This window comes from Otolemur garnettii, unplaced genomic scaffold, assembly GCF_000181295.1.
Source record: "Otolemur garnettii isolate 467f Iridium unplaced genomic scaffold, OtoGar3 scaffold00028, whole genome shotgun sequence".
Classification (NCBI taxonomy): Eukaryota; Metazoa; Chordata; class Mammalia; order Primates; family Galagidae; genus Otolemur; species Otolemur garnettii.
In genome coordinates this window covers 18,531,870-18,555,190 of record NW_003852423.1, presented here as the reverse complement: position 1 = coordinate 18,555,190, position 23,321 = coordinate 18,531,870, and the positions used below count along the sequence as shown (strand labels likewise).

The window sequence follows — 23,321 nt, the reverse complement described above, 5'->3', positions numbered from 1 at the left end:
TTGCAAAGAACTCTTTATAGGCACTTTTGTGTAAATGGAAACCAACAAGCAAAATACTCTCTTACAGGGTCAGAGGGTTATCAGAAACTTTGAAAAAATTGTAGGTCTTGTGTACTTTGGGTACCATTTTATCCTGATCCTGGGAAGCTTAGTTTGGGAATGTGGAGCAGACCTTTTTGTTGGAATGGAGTTTTCAGCAACTGAATTTTGTTTCTGATCTGTTCTCTTTTTCATTGCAGATTGTGCTTGAGAACAGTAGCCGAGAAGACAAGCACGAATGTCCCTTTGGCCGCAGTAGTATAGAGCTGACCAAGATGCTCTGTGAGATCTTGAAAGTGGGCGAGCTGCGTAAGTACCCTGGTTTTCCACGTGAGTGTGAAGCTTGCAGAGACCCAGCTTCCAGGGCTGTGCCCCCATGTGTACAAAGATGTCCAGGGTGCCGGACACTTTTTGTGGTCATCTCTGTGGATTGATTATTCTTTGGCTCTGAGGATAAAATACCCATCCCTGCCCCTGAGGGATCCACAGTGTAGGGTAAACAGCGTGGTTAAGTCAGTGCACAGCACCATTGTGGATGCTGCTGGGAGATGAGCAAAGTGGTGCAGCTGTCTGGGAGAGACCAGACACCTCTTATATATATTTTTGCATGTCAATTCTAGCAATAAACATTATCAAAACCTATGGGAAGAGAGAAACTTGCAGGTATCTGTGGCTGTGTTGCAAGTATTATGAAAATGCATACGTACTCAAACTGTCTTGCCTCTATTTGGAAAAAAAGAACTAAGGATTTCTTTTTTAAAATTCCATTTTATGACCTACCAGTAGATGATTTTATTTCTTTCAAAATGATTTTTCTTTATCAAGTAAAATTGAGTACCTTAATGAAATTCTCTTGCTCCCTGTGTTGCCGTTGTTTGGAACACTTTCTCGGAGAAAGAAGAAATTATTAAAGAAAATGAGTCACTGAAAATGAGAAATGTGGTTAGAGATATGCTTATTGCTCTTTTTCCTCCTTATATCACACAATTTATGAGAGGACATCTGGAAAAGAGAGGATGGTAATTTTCTTGCATTTTGCTCACTGGCATAACTTGGCTCTAACCGGTGAAGGTGGGTGTGATTTAATCTGTCCCCAGTGTCATTGTCAATGTTAAGTCTCCTTAAAATGGCTGACTTCTACTCCCTCCAACATCTGGAGAGCCGACACACACGTAAATCTTTTCACGTAGGTTTAATAATATGAGCACCAGAGAAGATTGTTAATGCCAGAAAAATGTTGGGGTGTTTGGTTTATTGTGAAAGCATAAATATTCAGCTACCTGCCTGAGAGCTTAAAATAATGGTCTGAGATGATAAATGGGATGGAATCCTGTGATTAAATTGGAAAGGGGGTAATGTTTTATTTACATTGTAGAACTTACTAGAGGAACTGTAGAGGTAAACTGGAAAATGTAATACTTACAAAGAACAAAAAAACCCAAAACCTAAGAACAGGAGACTTTATCATCTTCTAGTGCGGGCAGGTAGGAGAAAGCTGCCGACTTGACATGGAATTGCCATAAAAGTACGTCGCTTACGAGCCCCAATCTTGGTGTTTCCGTGCGGAATGATGGCAGCCTACCCTGAGAAATGTCTGCGTTAATCTTCTCTGGGTTACGGCTCATCAAATATTAAGATTTCAGCTTATGTGCATCCTTGACTAGAGTTATCTTTCCTCCCCCTTAATTAGGCTAACTTGTTGAAATTTCAATCTGCAGCCATCACTTATTGTTTATTCAGCTTAAGGACATAAATCCTAAATGAAACAAATCCTCCTGAGCTCCTCCGGCTGATAACCGTGACCATTTTGTGTTTATCTCAATTTCATGGGGAAAATTATTAAAAGTCACTGGCTGAAACGCATGTCATGACCATCTAGGAGTCTTTAGGACCTGAAGAGTAGCCGTGTTCCTCTAGGCTGCTACTTCTCTGTCTGAGTCTTGCCCTTTCCTTGTCCCCTCCACTTTCATCCTCCCCCGGGGACACCCTTTGGCTGTCTGCTGTCTTATTGATGGCAGCAGAAAAGACCCTCTTCTTGTGCTATGTGTGACGTGTCATGCCAAGGCCTCTGCTCTTCTTCCTTGCCCAGGGGGCATGTGTATATCATGCTAAAAGGTAACAGAGAGGTGACACAGTGACATGGCCTAGGAGAAGGAGATAGTGGGGAAGGAAGGGAGCCCTGGGCATCCTGGGGGAATCACTCACAGTGCACTGTGCTCTTCCATCCTCATGTTCTTCCCAGAGAATATCCAGAAACAGGGTGGTAGTGCTTTAGGTGACGATTTGAGTAGTTGTTTTTGTTTTGTGGCTGAAAGGCAATGAGAACAGTGAGAAGAGCCACTTAGGAACGGCCTTAGGAAGAGATTATCTTTATCCTGAGGAGACCTACTTGGAAGAGACGGCCTGATTCCAGCTGAGTACAGGCAGGATAAATGTGGACCTGGCATGGCCTGGACCCAGCCAGTGCAAGGCCCCACCTGGTGGGGGAGTCTAGGCAGTCTGCCTTCCTCGGGTGAGTGTCTGCTCTGTACTGGGAATGGGGTAGCTACAGAACAGGGGCTAAAGCCCAACAGGTGTAGTGCGGCCCTTCCAGCCTTTTGAGGACCTGGTAGTCAGTCCAGGGACCAGGACAGAGGCCCCTACCTGTGGGCTGAAATAATAGAGTGGAGATGAAGGCGGCTTCCTGGAGGGACCACAGATGCTCCTGTGCACTGTGGACTGTTCCATCTCTCACCTCCCGGTGGAGAGGAGAGAGGACGGCCAGTGTTCTGGTCAGCCCTGGTTTCTGCAGTGAGACCAGGCTTGGATAGGTGGGGCCAGGGCTCAGTGGGGAAGTTTTCCCAAATGCATTTATTCATTTGTTCAGTAAAAATCCATGAGGTAGTTACATGTCAGGGTCTGTGAGGGACCCTGGGTACAAAGGTGAAGCAAGATAAGGCCCCTGTCCACCCGGGACTTCAGAGAGCTTCTTACACCTCGGAAACCAGAAGAACGAGCTGACACTGATACTTTTCCCTATGAGTTATATCATTGTTATTTTTTAATACTATGCCCATCGTCCATTCTGAAGCATAATGTCCCCAAATTCTTTATAGTTTTAAGTTTAAGTTTCGAGTTTGACCTGTTGCTCGCCATCATCAGCAAAGCCAATTCAGGAATTTTCTAAGTCTTAGAGAAAATGTTCACGTTTCTGAGGCCTACATGCCTAAATGAGTTGTTTTCTGCTCATAAAATATTAAAAGATTGCCACATTCTGATTGAATGCTAGACATCAAATGATAAAACACCCTGTAGTAAGAAGAAAATTGCTTTTTAATGGATTGTCTTTTGCCCATTCCCATATTAAATAAGTTACTAATATGCAAAACAAATCTGAATGCACCCTCATGTCGAAGGAGATATCTATTTTTCTTCCGAGGAAAATTAGTTTCACACACAAATCCATCTTCTCTTGGTTTGTATACATCTGTTTTTCTCCATTCTTGTGTTCATCATTCTAAGCACTTCTGAGATTTGTGTTCATAATTGACTTTGGAGACTATGGTTACTTTAGTTCTTTAAGCAAGCAGCTGAGACCAGAATAGTACCCAATTAGAAATCTAACTAGTTAAATAGAAAGGATGTTTATAAAGGTAGAAAGATGTAGTTTCCTAGAAATGGTTTCTATTTTAATTTTGCACCTCTTGAGGAAACCCATTTCTAAAATACCAATTATATTGGTGGCTAAAGCAAATTTATTAGTGTTCAATTACTTACTGATACCAAATATTTATATGCAGTTGTTTTAGTTTGCTTTAAGAAAAAAGACAATTACTATTTTTCTGCTTCCCAATTATTGCCATTGCGAGAAGAAAATGTGAGTGTGGTGTCAAATAATGTCTATTTATATTCTCAGAGTACTTTGTCAAGTTACAGTTGAAGTGTATAACACCCCAAGTGTTAATCAAGTCCAATAGCATCTATATTTATTAAGTAAGGGAAGACTTACACCTATTGTCTAGGGCAGCAGTTCCCAACCTGTGGGTTGTGACCCACAGGAACTATATTAAATGGTGGCACCATTAGGAAGATTGAGAACCACTGGTCTAGGGGCACTGAGCTCCTGGAGTTTAGGATGCCCAAAGTGGAACAGACTAAAATGAGGCAGGAAAGCAGAGTGATTACATCTGGGCATCTGAGTGGCCCATTTTTGAATCTCAGCTCAGCTACTAATTGGATGCCTTGGGCATGTTTCTTATCAGTTCTGAACTTCCGGTTCCTTATCTATAAAATAAAGATAATGTATGCTATGCACAGTTGGTGATAGGCTTAAATGAGATAATTGATGGCGTTGTACTTGGAAAGATGGGTAGTTTTTTGCAAAAGATAAAATCTCCCAACTGCTGGTTCAGTAACATGGAGAGGGTGCTTTGGCTCAAGTGACAGCTGTAATAACGTCCCCTGTTGACCAAACGTATTATTTTTAACCTCCTTTTTCTGTGAGACTCTTTTTTTGTGAATGGAGCATGTGTGTTTTTCTAATTTTCAACTTAAAAATCACAAAGAATACAGTGGACCTGGCTGTGGCCACACATGTCCATAGCCCGGGCTGTGTACTTGGCAGCCCCAGTTAGGACAAGATTGATAAAGAGCGAGGGGCAAGTCTTTAAAAGAAGAGGTATATTTGGGTGTGTGGTTGGTAGGGTGGCAGGAGGTGGGCGGTGGTGCCCTCACAGAAGAAGAGAGCATAGCACACACAAATCCATAGATGCTCACTGTGAGCATGAGGTCTTTAAGAAGATGCCTGGTTCCTAACTGGGGAGAAAAAAAAATGGTAGCCATTGTTTTGTTATTAAAACATTGTCCCCAAGGAAATATTAGTAATAAATTATTGGCGAACACAAGGAAAACTTGATTTCTGGTACAAATAGGTTAATAATTTATCTTTAGAATATGCAGCACCTTACTCAGTTATATTCCAGTGTTGAGTAGAACTAGGTTGTTTCTTTTTCTCACTCATTCACTTATTCATTTAAGAACCATAGGGCTCATTTCCTATGGGTCAGGATCCCACTAATCACTGATGACTTGGAGTTAGAATACAGTCTCCATCCTCAAGCACCTCATATGCCAACCGGAGTGCCCTTCACAGAAATCAATGATTATAAGTCATTTTGTCATTGGTAATGTTCCATGTGAATCATGTTGATGTCTCCAGGAGGCAATATTTGTTTTTTTCTGTTCAAGAAGCACCAGAAAGGCCAGGGGGAAGGAGAAGTTGGGAAGGCGTGATAGAGAAAGGATGCTTGCATGTGAGAGGAAGACAAGTATAACCAGGCCGGTGTGGTCGTGTGGAAGTGACGAGTAGCTAGGGAAAATTCCAGGCAGTGAGAACTGTCGGTAAAAAGTCCTGGAGGGTCACAGAATTCTAGTTGCATGTAGCTAAAGCAGAGGGTTTGAGGGCATAGGCAAACTGAGGTCTTGCTGGTGGGGGAAGCAGGGGTCAAATCATAAGTATTTGGCATGCAGAGTTTTGACTTTCTCTTACAGTTTCCCTTACAGGGAGCCGACAGATGGATTTTAATAAGAAGAAATGTTCTAGTCACAGGCATAAAACTCTAGAATTGGGTTATGTTTTCTAGGTGTGATAAGCATTTCTGAGCATGACTGTATAGGGTGGTGGTTCTCAACCTTCCTAATGCCACAACCCTTTAATACAATTCCTGTGGGTAGTGACCCACAGGTTGAGAAGTGCTGGTATAGGGACTCACCCCAGCCCCAGCGTGATGATGCAACAAGTAGAACCATTTCAGCTGCAACTAATGCAAATCCTAACTCAAAGTGACCAAAGGAAGAGGAACATTGATTACATAAGTCTACAATGAGGAGATCCTAGCGCTGGTTAGCTTAACTGTTCAGTGATGGCATCAAGGACCCAAGTTCTGTGTTCTGTTTCTGATAGCAAAACAAATGGCCACCTTCACATGGTCAGAGGAACAGCAGGCCTTTTCTTCCCACAGGTCTGTTTTAGGTATGTGGAAATGTTTTCAGAAGCCTTTTAGCAAAATTTCTCTCACATTTCATTGGCTGACACCATGGTCTTTACCTGTGCCTAAGCCAGCCATTGATAAGGAATGGGGCCATCTAGAGGTCAGAGCAGTCATTGCCCACTACCTAGACTGCAGGAGAAACCAACCTCCCCTGAGCAGATGACCACAAGATGTTAGATAGTTAAAGGAAACTGGACTGAGGTGGCTAAGGCACCAGCCACCTACCCCTAAAGTGACGGGTTCGAATCCAGCCCGGGCCTGCCAAACAACAATGATGGCTGCAACCAAAAAAACAAACAAACAAAATAGCTGGGCATTGTGGCAGGCACCTGTGGTCCCAGCTACTTGGGAGGCTGAGGCAGTAAACTCGCTTCAGCCCAGGAGTTGGAGATTGCTGTGAGCTGTGATGCTATGGCACTCTACCCAGGGGGACAGCTTGAGGCTCTGTCTCAAAAAAAATAATAATAATAATTGGACTGGGAGCCTAAGGCGAGTGGATTGCTTGAACTTAGGAGCTGGAGACCAGCCTGAGCAAGAGTGAGACTCCCCCTCTCTAAAAATAGCTGGGTATTGTGGTGGATGCCTAGAGTCCCAGCTACTTGGGAGGCTGAGGCAAGAGGATCACTTAAGCTCAGAAGTTTGAGATTGCTGTGAGCTATGACATCACTACTGAGGGCAACAAAGTGAAACTATGTCTCAAAAAAAAGAAAGAAAGAAAGAAAGAAAATTGGAGTTCTGTTAACATGGAAGAGATAACCACTTATTGGAACCCTTAATTTTGTCTCTTAACTTTAAAAATTATTTTCTGCATTTTTCTTACTCTTGCAGGGAACTGTAACAAATTGAAGTCAGATTACAGCCCTCTGTCATTTTCTCTTTACTGAGAATTGGGGAAATGCACTAGTGTCTTTTTTTTTTTAATGTAGCCATATCAAAGGTTGCAGAAAAATGGAAATTGAGGTTTGATTATAATGCATTTCTTCTTTCATCACTCAGATGCTAGAGCCCCACTACATTACTTTCCTTTTAGCAAATGGATATTTCCACTTCCTCAATTATGCTGTCAAGTGAGGGTTATTTTCAGGTGTATTCTAAAGGGCACGATGGACATAGATTTGTGATTGAAGCCTTCCTATTTCTCTGAAACAGTTTCACCATCTTCTCCTAGTTGGCCGTTTGTAATTAGATTAACTGTTGATAACCAATTTTCTTTTTTTAAAAAGTGAATAAAGAAACCTACATTACACTCTGTGAAAATGTTCACCATTTTCTGACTTTGTCTTTCTGTGGCAATATTTATTATAACACGCCGGTGGTGCCGAGTGGAACCCCTTGGGTAATTTATCACCCAGACACCTTTGCTTTAGCAAGTAAAAATAACACAGATGAGCAATCTGAAGGAGTCTTTGGAGTGCAGCAGCAATTAGAACAGACACTTAACTCTGGGACACTGGTGTTTTCGTACATTGAGAAGTGCCATCCATCACTTTCATTCTTAGGCAGAACATGGTGGTTGAAGAAAGCTCAAGAAAATTAGCTTTTAACAATTAAACCTCTTAAGGACCTTTTTTTCTTCTAATCCTAGCCTGTATGCTTGTCCCATGGAAAGCCAAAAACTTCAAGATCTTGATTCTGCCTTGAATTTTTATATTCTGTGATATTTTAATGTACTACTTCGACTTTGCATTTAAAGGAAACAGAACAAAGCAAAATAAGTGTTCTAAATACGGCCTGAGAAAGTTACATCCACTTTGGGTCCTAATTAAAATTGCCATCAGAGGGAGTATACAAGTCACTGATTGCAGGTATTCTCCCAAGATAAGAAGGCTTCACCTAAGATTCTGGCATTCAGAAATGGAAGCCCTATGTGATAGGTGAGGACTTTTATCACACTGTAGCACAGTGGTTATCCTTAGTTTTGCTCCTTGGGAATCTTCCCACATGTAACATGGATAAATTATTATCACCTTCATCCTCATCATCATTCTCATCTGATGTCAGGTGAGCACATGTGAGCTAAGTGCTTTGTCAGTTGTAAAATGCTCTATTCATGGAGGAAATAACATTAACCCCCTGTATACAGATTTAAGGGACGCTGAGATGTAACAAAGCCAACTATTTCTGTGCATTCAGTGATTCTCTCAAGAATCTGAAGTTCTGTGGTGGTTTGTTCACGTTCCAGAAGGCAATCCTTGTAGAGACTTCTGGAATTGCAATAAAATGTTTTATCTCCATAGAAGTGATTGCTGAGAGAAATTAAACTTGGCAGTTTAAAAGGAGATGATATCAAGCACATTTCAATTTTACAAATGGATAAAAATAATTTATATTTATCCTGGAATGTTTAAGGACTTGCTCCTTTTTATATGATTTCTGAAAAGATACATAGATGGAGCCAGCCACCATCCATTCCTGTAGTTTAAGTAGGTTGCAGACTGAGAGATGAGCCGGGTGGACGTGCCCACCCTCGTAGTGAAGTTGAAAGGTGCAGACTCCCCTTGTTTTCCCTTTTGCCTTGTACAAGTACTTTTCCTCCTTGTGCATCAGGTTTGGGTGACTATTCTGATTCTGCCTCTCCACCCACTGTGGGGTTCATCACACCCCCTTCAAAACTCCTGTAGCACTTAACCTGTCTCTTTTATTATACTTTCTACTGCTTGTCAATACTTACTCTTTTACAGTACTTTTTTTTCCCCTTTAATTCCTGCCCCCAGTTTCCTGATTTTTTTTTTTTTTTTTTTGAGACAGAGTCTCACTATGTCGCCCTCGGTAGAGTGCCATGTCATCACAGCTCACAGCAACCTCAAACTCTTGGGCTTATGTGATACTTTTGACCGAGCCTCCGGAATAGCTGAGACTACAGGTGCCCACCACAATGCCTGGCTATTTTGTGGGTGCAGTTGTCATTGCTGTTTAGCCCCAGTTTCCTGATTTTAAAGATGATTTTTAAAATGGTGAAAATAAGGGCAAGGTAAAGAATAAAATGAAAAAAGTAGATGTTGAGCATTTGCCAAATGTATGTTATAAAACCTTTGTGTTTGCCAGTGTGGGTTCTGAATTTGGTTCTCATATTCTTTGTCCCAAGGAAGAAAGAAGAACTCAGAAATAAGAATAGGTCAGTGCTCCAGCTCACATGAACGAGCTAACCATAAAAACCAAAATGCTAATTTTAGTTCTAATCCAACATTGCTAAAACAGTATTTTATAACATTTAATATCTTATGTTAAAAATGATGGAATAGGACATAAACCTTTCTTTTTTTTAAGATGGAGTCTCAAGCGGTTGCCCTGAGTAGAATGCTGTGGCATCATAGCTCACAGCAACCTCCAACTCTTGGCCTCAAGCAATCCTCTTGCCTCAGTTTTTCTATTTTTAGTAGAGACGGGGTCTTGCTTTTTCTCAGGCTGGTCTTGAACTCATGAGCTCAAGCTATCCACCCACTTTGGCCTCCTAGAGTGCTAGGATTACAGGTGTGAGCCAAAACACCCAGCCAATAGGACACATTTTTGTTGTTGTTGTTGTTGATGTTTTTAGATAGTCTTACTTTGTCACCCTCTTTAGAGTACCATGGCGTTATAGCTCACCACAACCTCCAGTTCTGGGGCTTAGGCGATTCTCTTGCCTCAGTGTCCTGAGTAGCTGGGACCACGGGTACCCACCACAATGCCTGGCTATTTTTTGTTGCAATTTGGCCGTGGCCAGGTTCAAGCCTGTCATCCTTGGTATATGGGGCAGGCGCCCTAATCACTGAGCCACAGGCCCTGCCCAGTAGGATACACTGTTATCATTTTTAAAAAGTTACTCTAAAGCAATAAGCCAACATTATCCTTAAAATGATGTTTATCAAAATAGCTTTCCCATTAAAAACAGGAACTAACATGGGATGATATAGGGTGCTAATACATATCATTATTATTTTTCTAGAAGACCCAAATGCATACAGGTAGAATTCTTTAACAGAAACCAAGTCAGTAGAACTTTTGTAAGTTGACCACCCAAGGGACTGTGATGTGGCATGGACTGACGATTCCCCAAACAGGGACTTTTCTGACTGCCCAGGGTCCTGACCAAAGGGAGAAATAGTGTGAGAAGTTTACACACAGAGTTTCTATGAAAAAGTCTACTGAGATCCGGAGAGGTGCCCCGTATCGGTCTGTATCAAGGCAGATAGATGCCTGCCGTGAACTGAATTCCCAAGAGGTTTTAGATTTTATGGCGGGTGTTTACAGAAAGTAAAGAGTTAATAGTCTTATGACGCAATCATTCAGGTGTTCTTTTGATTACCAAAAAGGTCATCAGGGTGGAGGCGCTAAATCATAGAACAGTTCTCAAGGGCACAACTAAGTAGGTAACAAACAAAGTTGCCTTATGGGATGGGAGAGGAAAGTTATGGTTACAGCCTTCAGTCTCTAGATCATCCAGGCGCCAGGGTAACTTTTAACCCCTTTCTAACTCTGCTGATATCCTGTCTCCACTAAGCTGCTGAATCTTACTGACATGTCCCCAAACTATTTTTCTGTCTATGTGGGGGAACATTCTGACCTCCCTCTCCACCGCCGCCTTAAGCATGCTGAGCAGTGAGGGGACTGAGGCCCAGGGCCATTCCCCTGGGAGTCCTCTGGAATGTCCACTTACATTATATTTCAACTCACACTGTAACAAACTGGGCAACATACAGAGGTGATCGACATAAGGAACTAGGTGTACTGTACTGATATGTTAATGTGGTGCACGTCCGGCCTATGAAAATTAAGTCAACTTAAGGGAGTGGTCAGCGTAGGGAGGTTGTCAGCTATGGGGGTTCTGCTGTGTTTTAAATTGCAAATAGTAAGGGTTTCAATCTAGAAATCCCTGAAGAAGCAAAGAACAAGCTGTTAGAATGATTGTAATTTAGAAGAATGGCTAGATAGCAGATAAACGAAACATAGTAGATTTTCTTTGTTAGCAGTAATAATTATAAAATGGAAAAATAAAAAGATTATTTTGGTAGTGGCAATGAAAACGTTAACTGCATTAGAATCCTTAGTTCTAAGGGATTCTAATGGAAAACATCTTGAACTTAGGTGAAGAAAACTATAAGACTTTATTAAATTATACAATAAAAATTTGAAATACATAGAGAAACAAATTGCTTTATTCCTGGCAGGAAAACATTAATATTGTGAAAAAATCGTGGGCAGGCTCATATTTCATCCCAAAGTACCAATGGGAATTAGGGTAGAAACTTCACAGAATGATTCTAGGATTCATTTTAAAGACCAGGTAGGTGAGAATTGGGGAGGAAGAATTAATAAAAGCACAGCAATGGAGACAGAATGGAAAGAAAGGTTTTGTAAGGCCTCCCCTCCAAGCGAGTTTGGAGTGCAGATTCACAGGTCCACACATCCCCTGGGTTCACCTATTGTTGTGTTAACATTTTGCCACATCTGTTTTATCATTCTCTGTGTTTCTCTCTCTCCACACACTGTACACATCCTATTATGAAGCTAAGAAAAATGTTTCTTAGAGCCAAAAAATTGTTTTTAAAAATATAATTTGAAGAAAATTTCAGAGTAAAAATACAGTAGAACCTCCATAGTAGACCACCTCCGTCCATAGTTAACCACCTCCTTAAGTTGACTTAATTGCCGTAGACCGGACATGCACCACATGTACGTATCGGAACAGGAGGCCTAGTTCCTTATGTTGACCACCTTTGTGTATTGGTCAGTTTGTTACAGTCCCCTGGGTGGTCCACTTACAGAGGTTCTACTCTGTTTAAAATTGGGTCTAGCTCTGGCCGCCTCCTGTCTCTTTGAAAGAGCTAAAGGTGCTAGACCCCTCCCAGAGCCCTGCTGGGGAAGAAGGCGCTCTGTTGCTACTGGATTAGTGGAAACAGTGCCGCAGCCTGGCTCAGTACCCCTGCTCACCCACGGGGGTCTGGGAGAGGCTCACTCGCGCCTGAGTCCTCCCCAGAGCAGGTCAGAGGTGTCACCCATATGGACCTTTCTTGGATGGAAGTTGCAACTACATTCCCTTCTGTGCTTTTCTAACGCTATCAGGTGGCTTGAGGAACTGAGGATTCAGAACATGTAGCTTCTTATACAAGGAGAAACATCATAAAAGAAAATCATAAAAGTAACAGGATTCTAGTCAGTGAAGGAGGCTGTTTGCACGGATAGCATCATCATGCCTCATCTGTAAAATCAATCTAATATTAAAGTTATTCGACTCACCCCAGAACTGTAAGGTACAAAATCTATCTTTCCATAATCCCAGAGATAGCAATCTCTTTTCAACCCTGGGCTTAGACCCCCAGGCCATGTTTCCCCAGAGCAGTAATCACCATTTATTGTAGGATCATAATGGACCAGTCCATGGCCTCTAAAATCCTTGTAAGTTGTAAAAGCAGAGTGTTATTACAGAGGGCAGCATAAAATTGGAAGGAAAGTGTGAGCAGACTGCTAGAAGATTCAAATAGGAGGTAAATTAGACTAAATCACAAAAGGAAAGTAATGAAAACAACAGAAATCAGGACATCAAACTGCATTGCAACAATGATGAAACGCTGATCTGTGAGGTGTTTAAAACCAACATATATTAACATAAGCAAAACAAATAGAAAAACAAAACAGAACTGAAGCCTACGTGACAGCCAACGTCTTTAACACATTTTTATCAGGAACCGTGACTTTCCATAGTGTCAGTGGGTTTTTTTGTTTGCTTGTTTGTTTTGTTTTTGTTTTGTTTTTCCGGGTAATCCCAAGTGGTTGGGGGAACAGCAAAGGACAGAAAGCTCTAGAATACTTTTTACATCTTAAATCTTTTTTATTATTATTTCTTATAGCATAACTGTGTACATTGATGCAATCATGGGATACAGTGGGCTGTTTTCATACACATTTTGAAATACTCTCATCAAACTGGTTAACATAACCTTCATGTCATTTTCTTAGCTATTGAGTTAAAACGTTCATACTCTGCTTTTAGAAAGATTCACTTGTACCCTTGTAAGATAAACCATAGAGGTGGCCCCACCAATCTCCCTCCCTCCCCCCACCCACCCCCTCACCTCCCCCTCCCACCCCCTTCCCATATTCTAAGGCTACAATTAGGATATGACATTCCTATAAAAGCTACGAATTAGTTATATCTTAATTCTTGACTGGAGGCCTTTGGGTGTAGAGACTTCCCTGGTGGTTGGCATAGATTAGGGGGTGGATCCCAATCTGGTCTCCCAGCCCTGGGCCCTTGAGTTTCAATCAAAAACCATATGCTCATTTAAAGATAAAGGATTTATTTACCAAAAAAGAGAGGCCACTGCCATTTATTGGATGCTTTTTATATAGCTGACAATTCCTGGTGGCCATAGTAAGCGCATGTTACTTCTGATAATCCTCACAACATCTCCATTTACTAATGAGGAGCCTGACACAGGGAGAGGTTACGTGGAGGGAGAGGATGTAGAATTCTATGCTGTTACCTCTCTATTGTTAGCTGTCACTAACAAGATCCTCTTGTGCTATTTGCTTCTGACTGTTATGCAGTGTTCTTGCCCACTGCTTTTGTTGTTGGAAACGTCCTGTCCTCCTTACAGACTGCAAGCTCCTTGAGGACTAGACTCAGGAAATTCATCTTCCATTGTAACCTCTAGCCCCATGTTTTACATATAGTCTGCATTTAATAAGTATTTGTTGCATAAATAGTGTAACTTTCTATTTGCTTCAGTGTCAGTTCTAAAAAAATATATTCCTCAGACAGTGCTAAATTTTTTATGTACTTTGCATTTTACCCTGAAACCTCTCAAACAACATTCTTTTTCCTCCTTCTAAAATAAGTGAGAATGAGTTATACAAAAGGGCTTCTCTCTCCCCTCCCTCTCCCCCTCCCCCTCAGGGTAATTTGGTTGAGAAGGCCCACTGAGTCCAAATTTGAATTAGAAAATATCAACACTACAGTATGTTCCCCCAAGAGGAAAAAATGATCTATTTTCAATCTTGTGTTTCAGAACACACAGCTGTGTGACTTCCTAATTTATTATATCCCCAACTGCCTCCAGACAACTCTCAGCTTGCTTCTTTTTTTCTACCCACCCCTCTCTATGGGAGATGGGTCTGACTTTAACCAGTCTAGAGTTTGCTCTCTGGTCTGGGAAGGAATCCAGTGAGGACTCAGAGGGACCAGCAAACAGGACTTCTCTCGAAGAGGCCTTCTCTCCCAGCAGGATTTGAAAGGAGCCAGGTCCCCTGGGGAAGCAGCTGTGGGCTAGGAAGCCAAGGTCAGTCAGTAGCAGCTCCTTGCCTGTCAATGCTGACCGGCTGCCTGTCTCTCCTTGCCTCCCAGGAAGCCCTTTCTGGCCTGTATGTAGGGCACTGGACACAGTTCTAGATCCCAGCAAACAATCAAGCCCAATGTGTCTTCCCTTAATTTGGCTTTTCAAGGGTTTTGGCCAGAAGAACAGATCACAGCTGTGGCCTGAGCATCTTTAGAAGTGTGAATCATATTTTCTTTTCCCCTGAAGAAGCTATTTTGAGCTTTATAATTACATATTTCCATGTTTTCTTTCTTTTTTTTTTTTTTCAGAATGAGTAAGGAGAATGACTTGCATTTTTTTTAAGTGGAAATCTGCTGGTTTCTTTGCTCTGTCTTGTATAACTTAGTCCAGTGATTCCTGAACTTGGCTGTGCGTCAGGTTCACTTGCTTCCATGAAATGAGGATTCCTACAGAGAAATCCAGAAATCCCCATGCTTAATGAACTTTGGAGTTGATACCCCTCCCAAGTTTGGGCCTCCCCTGTCTTGATAATTCAGATCATCAGTTAAGTAGACATTCTTACAGGTCAGCGAAAGCTCTAGATTGGGTACAAGAAGACCCGGATTCTAGTTCTGGCTCCACTACCAAGCTGCTCTAGCCAAGCCTCTTCCGTGTGGTCCTCACGTTCCTTGGGGCTGAAATGCCATAATTGCCCAGGTGACCTCTAGCCACAAAGCTACTATAGTGCAGAGACTCCTTTTTATGTAACCAATAGTGACTCCAATCATTAAATTAGTTATAGTAGAACTTTGCCATCACCTGTTCTTGTGTGATGTGTGTATGACTTAGACTGGCTGTTGGATTCTGTACAAGAGAATCAAGGAAATGCCCACAGGCTTTGTTTTGGGGGGCTGCTGGGGACCAGATAATATTGAAGCATGGACAGAGGTCTTGCTTTCTCTCATGCAGGTATGATTGCTCTCAGCTTTTGAACAGAGAATCAAGTAAAATGTGCTTTTCTCACTCTGCATTTTTTTTCTCCTTTGAAATATCAACTTTATTGCCAGCAGAGCCTTTTGAGAGGAATGAAACCTTAATTTTTCCAGAACAGATACAGGAAGTGGCAAAAAAATTATCTTCCTTCATTTTTCCCCCTGTGTTTTCCCACCTTGATGTTCTCTGTGCTGGGTTTGGTGGCACTTGCCACTTTGCGATGCCAGCGGGGCTTTTAGGGGGTGAAGCAGCTGCTTGTCCATCTTTACTTGGAAACAAGAGTTTTTAAATGAACCTGAAACTTGGAGGAAGAAATAAGCCTCAATGCAAGTGCTATGAACATTTCTTCAAGTCATACCTGTCCCTGAGAAGCACAACTCCCAACGGTTCTTCAGCTTTTATTGGCTATTTAATAATTCGAGGAATTGCTTTTTTCTGGAGTTCATAAGAATCCTACCAGAATGCACTGACTTATTTCCCGTCTGACGTCTCTAGGTCAGAGCTAATCTTGCCTCTTCCCTGCGTCCTTAATGTCATCAGAAGGAACAGCAAACTGACGGTCTCAGGGGATTCCTTGTTGTCATCATCTTTTGGTTTTGTTTAGATTAGGAGTTTACCTTAATGAGTATATTTTAACAAATTTTCTTATGTGATCTTATTATAAAAATAAACTAGTATCCTGCAAATTACTTTGTAACCTGATCCTTTCACTCAGTGTGTGACCCAGTTCTTTCCTTTCCCTCCAGGTTTTCATTTGTAGTTGATTCAGACTTTTAATAGGTGAATAGTATTCCGCTTTGCAGATTTGATCATTTTGTGGATATGGACATAAATAATATATCATTTTATGACGGTGTAAGTCTTCTATTGACGATGTCTATAATTGTTTGTAAGGTTTTGTTTTAATGAAGGGCACCAGGATGGACATTTGCTCTGTAAATACCCTGAGTGTGTTAACGCTGGGGCTGTGGCAGTGAAACAAACAGACCACTCTTCCCTTAAGCATTGCCACGGTCCTCAAGCCTATGATCATTTTCCTATATTTTAGGTGGAGAAAAACAGCCAGTAGGCAAATTAAGATGTCTGTCATTTGGTGAAAAATATAATGGAGAAAAATCCTGCTGAAAAGAAAGGATGCATGTTACTGCTTTGCTGAGAAGGGGACATTAATCACAACTATGCATGAAGTGAGGGAGTGGCCAAGATAGTACCTGGACAAGAGTTCTCCAGAAAGAGGGAACAGCCAGGGTGAAGGCCTGAGGCAGGAGCGTCAGCTTGGGAAAGGAAGAACAAGAAACGTGTGACTGGAGCCGAGGGAACTAGGGAAGGGTAGCAGGAGAGAAGGGGGTTCGGTGGGTGGGAGCTTCTGTAGGCCCTTGTAGGTTCTTGTAACAGAGTCAGCTTTTATCTCAGCAGAAAGAGAAAGCACCAGACAGTTTGACATCACCTGTGACTTACAGCTTCAGAAGTTTACTGTTCGGCTCATCTACTGAGATTAGACAGTAGGATACCACTATAATAAGCAGGTAGAAAGATGAGGGCATCTTGAACCAGGGTTCAAGGTGTTAGCCAGTGGGCAATACTGAGATGTGATGGAATTCGGGACTTGTGGTAAAGATACAGCCAACAGGACTTTCCCTGCCAGATTGGATGTGGGGTGGGTAATAAGAGGAGACAGGGATGGACAACTGGAGATGGAGTCGTCATCGAGTGTGGAGGGTCAGAAGCTCAGCAGTTCTGATGGGTTGTATAATACTGAGGTGCCCTTTAGACATCCAGTGGAGATGTTGATCTAATGTTGGAGATACGCATCCGGAGTCCAGGGGATGGTTCTGAGCTGGAGATTTGGGGGCATCGCTAGTACATAAATAATAGTTAAAGCTATGATACTTGATGAAAGCATCAAAGAGGCCCCAGGATTGGTCCCCAGAGCATGCCAACATTTAGAGGTTGGCAAGTAGAGCAGGAACAAAGGAAAGAATTGACTGGGGAGACAGGGATGTAGGAAAAAAAAAAAAACTTTTGAAGAAAAGTTCAATTCAAGGTTAAGGAGTGATCCCCTATCTTGTGTGCTGCATGCAGATGGCAGGGTTACATGAGGACTGCAGATTGAATATTAGTGTTAGGAATGTGGAGGTCGGGATCCCCTGAACAAGAGCAGTCGGTGGGATGGAGAAGGAGAGAGCCCAACTGGATAAGTAGAGAGCAGCTGGGGACAGAGGCAGTGGGACAGTAACTATATGGTTTGCTGCTTAGCGTGGGCTGAGGATTGCTGCCAGGAGATGATGCGGAAGAAGCTTTTAGAAATGATTAGACCAATTTGACATTGGCATGGCCCTCAAGCCTATGATCATTTTCTTAGTGATTAATTTTCATTATGATTTTCAACTGTGTCTCTTTCTAATCAACAGATTAGACATTTAAAACAAAGTGGTTTTTCAGCCAGTGATGGTTGGAGAAGTACTGGTATGGATGACCCATTCAAAGGGATTTTACTTCACAGTCATGTAAAAATAAGGTGGATAATGAAGAAGTCAAGCGGAATTTTTTAATAAGGGGAGAAATTATAACATCTTTCTATGCTCCTGAGAAATACTCTGTAGAGTGAGAAAGTTTGATGATGAAGACCTATATCTCTGTGGGTACCTATTTGTACACATATTTTATAATTTCCTCAACTGACTGTCTACCAAAGAATCCTCAATCAGACAATACATACTTTTAGCATTTTTTAATTCCAAAGTCGTATATGCTTGTTGCTAAAAAATTTTAAATGCAGAGAAGCAAAACTAATAATCATCCATTATCCCACCACTGAGATAGATTGGGATAAATCTTTCCACACTTTTTTTGGTATTAAAATAGTATTAAACTATTCTATGTTTTAATAATTGATTCTTTATACTTAATATATTGTGACTCTCTTTCCACAGCAACCAATACGCAATTATTTCATTATTTAATGGCTGCTTGGTATTTTATTGTGTGACTCTGCCATAATTAATTTGATTAGACATTTACTGCAGGATTGTTTAGGACTCTTTCCATTTTTAGTGGGAAATAGCACTGTGATGAACATCCCTGTGATTCCTTCTGATTTTTATTTCATCTGAGTTAGTTCTTAGAAGAGAACTTCTGTGGCAAATGATCTGAAATTTGAATGCTTTTTATTCCTTTATGAACTTTATCCCTTGAAAGACTGAAGTGTTTCTACTGCACTAAGCAGCCACGTAGATTCAGATCCAAGGCTCAATACAGTTTATGAACTACTGAAAACACTGGGGGTAGAGGAGGAAATCTCTTGCTGATGGTGGGGTTTCAGATGATTCTGCATGTAGGGAGATATTGAGATAGATAGATCGGTAGCTAGCATACATAATAGAGACGAGCGTATACAGGGTATAGGGAGATATTGAGATAGATAGATCGGTAGCTAGCAGACATGATAGAGACGAGCATATACAGACATGAAAGATGTATAGGCATTTATGATAGAGATGTATAATAGGGAACTGTAGATGTTCCGTGGTTATCTATACTGCAACCGTAATACACCTTCTGTGTACCTTAGGTAATTTTGCCTTTGCCGGCTCCTTCCTTCATAAAACAATATTAATGTTTAGATTTTATGAGTGTGTTGTTATAAAGATGAATATAATCTAGGCGGGATTCATCATTATGTATTTATTGTATTTCGATTTATGTTTTTCTTCTGGCTTAAAAAATATTAAAATCAAAATGCTTCCATGGACCTCAGAAAGTATCACAGGCCCTCAGCGCCCTGTTCCCTGGGCTTCCTGTTTAGGACAGTCCTGACCTTGCTTCTGTGTGCCTTTTATGTTTTTGACAGTGAATAGACATGACATTAACATGTGAAAAAGGAAAACATCAAGCAAACTTTATAAATATTCATGGTATGTGGGTGGGTTTCCTTCCCTTCACCACAAAGGGAGGAGGTACCTTGTTCCTTCCTCATGGGGTCTGCGGCATTTCCTACCAGTGCCTTAGAACAGGTGACCTGGATTCTGCTGTTAAGGAAAAGTGAAAATTCCCTGGCTTCTCTACACCTTGTTGTCGGTCCCTGAAACTTGCTGTCATCCTCAGTCCCTTCTCACATCCACAACCAGTCGGTACCCAAGTCCTGTCAGAGTAGCACCCGGACGTTTCTTCTATCTCCCGATCTTTCCGTCTGTCCACCATGATTACCCTCCTTCCCATCACCATGGTGTCGGCTCCATACTTGCCTCCTACAATCCATCCCTGCTTCGACCTGCAACCTTGGTTTTTTTCCTGAGGCGTAAGTCAGATCTGTCTGAAACCCCTCACTGGAGTCTGGTTCCTCTGAGCATGAAGGCCAGACTTCTTGCCACTCCCCGCCCCCAACTCCAGAAATCCCCGTGGGATGTGCGTCCCGTTCCCGAGGGCCCACAGCTGCCCCTCATTCTAGGACGTCCCCCTCCATTTCTTTGGTTGCCCAGCTCAGTCCTGCTGCTCAGCCTCCTGCCTTCCTCGTCCTCTGCGGTGCATCCCACACGATGCTGAAACTGCACATTTACTTACTTTCTCTGCAGGATTCCTCCTTCCAGCTCCATCTGCCCCATAATTAGTGTGGGCTCCATCCAGATTCTCATATAAGGTTGCCCCTAATCCAACAAGTATGAAAGCTGAGAGGCCGAGGGGCAGCAGCTGGTGGCTAACATATTGAACTGGATGGGAAGATAGTTTTGTTTAATCCGTTGTCTCTGGGGCCATGAGTTTGACAGTTACTAATCATTAAAACATCCCAGTCAGAACTAGCAGCCCCAGACGTGATGGAAGGTGGCAGGAAGGGTCTTAGCCACAGTGTCAGACACACAGGTGTGCTCAGCCGACATTGCTCGTCACCATCAACCCAATGGAGGCCAAACTGGGAATCTGGCAGGCCGGGGGTTTGCCCTCTGCTCTTGGGCGGCTGTCTGTGGGGTGGGGGGACAGTCTCAGGATGGTAGTGCACCAGCAGGTGGAGGTGAGAAACCAGCGGGTGAGTCCTGCTGCTGCTCCTCAGTTTTCACTCCTAGGATTCAAGGTCTTTTTTCTCTTTATGGAGTTGGAGCCAAGTTTCTTTGCTGTACCTGGCTGCAAGGAAGAGTTAGAACCACAGCCAATGATACTTATTGAGCTACTTTGGCTAGATAGAGGGCTTGGGGTTTTTTTTTAAATTCATATTTTTTTAATTTCAGAGTATTAGGGGGGGCACATGTCTTGTTTACATACTTTGTTTTTGTACAAATTGAGTCGAAGTCATTCACCTGAGTGTAACCTTCCCTCAGATAGTGTGCACTGTCCTCAATATCTGTGAATTTCCCCAGCCCCTCCCCGCTCTTCCCCAGTTTGATTTTTCATTGAGATTTGGTTCCGTATGTGCATTTACGTATGGCTCCATTAGTTCCAATTTGGTATTGAGCACGTGTGTTTGTTTCTCTATTTTTGAGATGTTTCACTTAGAATGGTTTCGAGTGCCATCCTTGTTCAAAAAGATACCAGCTCGCCATTTGTTTTTATGGCTGAGACTGCACCCTACGCATGTACCACACATTTTATTAATCCAGTCATGTATTGGTGGGTACTTGGGTTGTTTCTGCATCTTCCTGTTGTGAACCGTGCTGCTATAAACATTCAAGTGCTTGGGCGGAGCCTGTGGCTCAGTGAGTAGGGAGCTAACCCCATATACTGGGGGTGGCGGGTTCAAACCTGGCCCTGGCCAAATTGCAACAACAACAACAGAGTAGCTGGGTGTTGTGGTGGGTGCCTGTAGTCCCAGCTGCCTGGGAGGCTGAGGCAAGAGAATCGCCTAAGCCCAAGAGCCAGAGGTTGCTGTGAGCTATGACGCCATGGCTCTCTACTGAGGGTGACAAAATGAGACTCTATCTCCTTCCAGCTCCATCTGCCCCATAATTAGTGTGGTTTTAGTAAAGTGACCTTTTTTCCTTTGGGTATATACCCAGCAATGGCGCTCCTGGATCAAATGGTGCGTCTCCTTTAGGTTCTTTGCGCTATCTCCACAGGGTTATCCAGAGACGCTGCACTAGTGTACAGTCCTACCAAGAGTGTGTGAGTCTTCCTTTCTCTCCTCATCCAACTAGCATCAGTTGTTTGGGGATTTTTTACTATGAGCCATTCTCACTGAAGTTAGGTGATATCTCAGTATGGTTTTGATTCGCATCTGCCTAATGATTAGAGACACTGAGAATTTTTTCATGACTTTCTTGGCCGTTTTAAGGGTTAGGTTTGCCTGTAATCTTGGCACTCTGGAAGGCTGAGGCAGGTGGATCACTTGAGCTGAGGAGCTCAAGACTAGCCTGAGCAAGATCAAGACCCATCTTTACTAAAAAAAAGTAAAAGAAATAGCTAGGCATTGTAGTGGGCGCCTTTAGTCCCAGCTACTCCGGAGGCTGAGGCAACAGGATCATTTGAGTCCACGTGTTTGAGGTGCTGTGAGCTATGATGCCATGGCACTCTACCCAGGATGACAAAATGAGACTATGTCTCATTAAATAAATAGATAAATAAATAAATACATACATAAATAAAAGGTTTTCGTTTAAAGTGATAAGGAAACAAATTTGAAAAGCGAAACAAAATAAAATTGGTCTTTCTGGCAGTTGACCAGCACTATTTCTCTCTTAGAACCTTGGTCGTCGTGGCTGATAGGATGGTATAAACAGAGCCTTTCTTGGACTCTGTTCTTATTTTAGCAGATCCTTTGCCATGTGGCTGTCCTGTGTTTATGCTTAAGATAAGACTATAATTTCTGTGGTTTTTGAATATTCCTCTCAAGTAATGAACTCGAATCATTTGATTTCTGACTTTGAACAAATAGTTTGGGAGATGTGATTGAAGTTTTTTTTGTCTCAAGAAATAGGAAAGAAAACTCTGGAAGGAGGCAGTCAAATGGATTACTCTCTCCAAGTAATTGCCAATAGTGACTCACTGGGGGGTAACAAAATCACTTTAGTGAATTCTGCATAGTGTTTTTAAAAATGGGATAAAATGATTTTCAGAGTGCTTCACAAGTAGCAAAGGCAAGCATCTCATTAAATCAGTTTTACCCTCATCTGCATGTGTACTGGGGTGCAACACAAAATGTGTTTGGTACTGTAAGTCATGGCTGAAAAAGACTAAAAGTCCTCCCCACGCCCTCCCCACCATCAGGCAATTCACCTTGAAGTGACTCGCTCAGGGGAGTGTTGTCTGTTTGTACATTATAGTGTACATTACACGTCTTTTTTTTATTCAAACGTGTTATTTTCTGTCCAGGTTTATCTTAAGGAGTGAGTTGCCTGCCATGCAGTGACCCAGGGAGGGTGGTCGTCATCGGGAGCCATCTGCGTGACTCTTGCTCACACCTTTCCTGTTGGTACTGCTTCTGGCTCTTAGTGTTATCCCTGAATCCCCAGGAATTTTCCTGTTAAAAGGACATCTTGATAATTTAGAAAATGAAAATTGTGTATGTGACATTTCCTACATGTACATAAGAGGGAGCCACACGACATGTCTTTAACAGGACAGTGTCCACCCTTTTAGCTGCCAAATAGGACTTTGGTCTCATCCTTCTGGAGCTTAGATCTTAAAATAACTTCTGTGTTTCTCATTTATTTCATCCTTCTGCAGTGTTTTAGCTGTAAGACAATATTCTGTTTAAAATATTTCCAAACGAAAGCCATCAACTGCTATTTATGTAAAATCCCTGTATCTAAAACCCAGGCAGAAAGGCTGGCTAAATGATGGACTACCCTCATTCCTCCTAAATGGCTTCACACCCGATCCAGGGAATGGGAGTAAGTGGGGCGTGAGAAAGCAATTTAGAGGTCCGGATTGATAAGCTTGTCATTGAAGAGTCGTTCACTCCCACTCAAGCAGAGGTCTGTGGGGTACCCCCTTTCTGCTTCAGGCCCTGAAAGTCTCCCTAATCTGACTCTGTATGTTTTCCTGACTTAACTTCCTAATACAACTCCGAAGACAGCTAAACCAACCATCAAAACCAGCT

The 23,321-nt window shown here is 42.2% G+C and overlaps 1 protein-coding gene across 1 annotated transcript in view; it reads left to right on the top strand.

Annotated features, from left to right (window-relative positions):
• The window catches only part of ELMO1 (engulfment and cell motility 1), a 551,882-nt gene that overhangs the window by 310,849 nt on the left and 217,712 nt on the right, over window positions 1-23,321 (top strand). Inside the window, exon 15 of the mRNA XM_003788592.3 lies at window positions 240-348. Within this exon, the coding sequence (XP_003788640.1) occupies window positions 240-348 (109 nt within the window). The remainder of the gene's footprint in view (window positions 1-239; window positions 349-23,321) is intronic.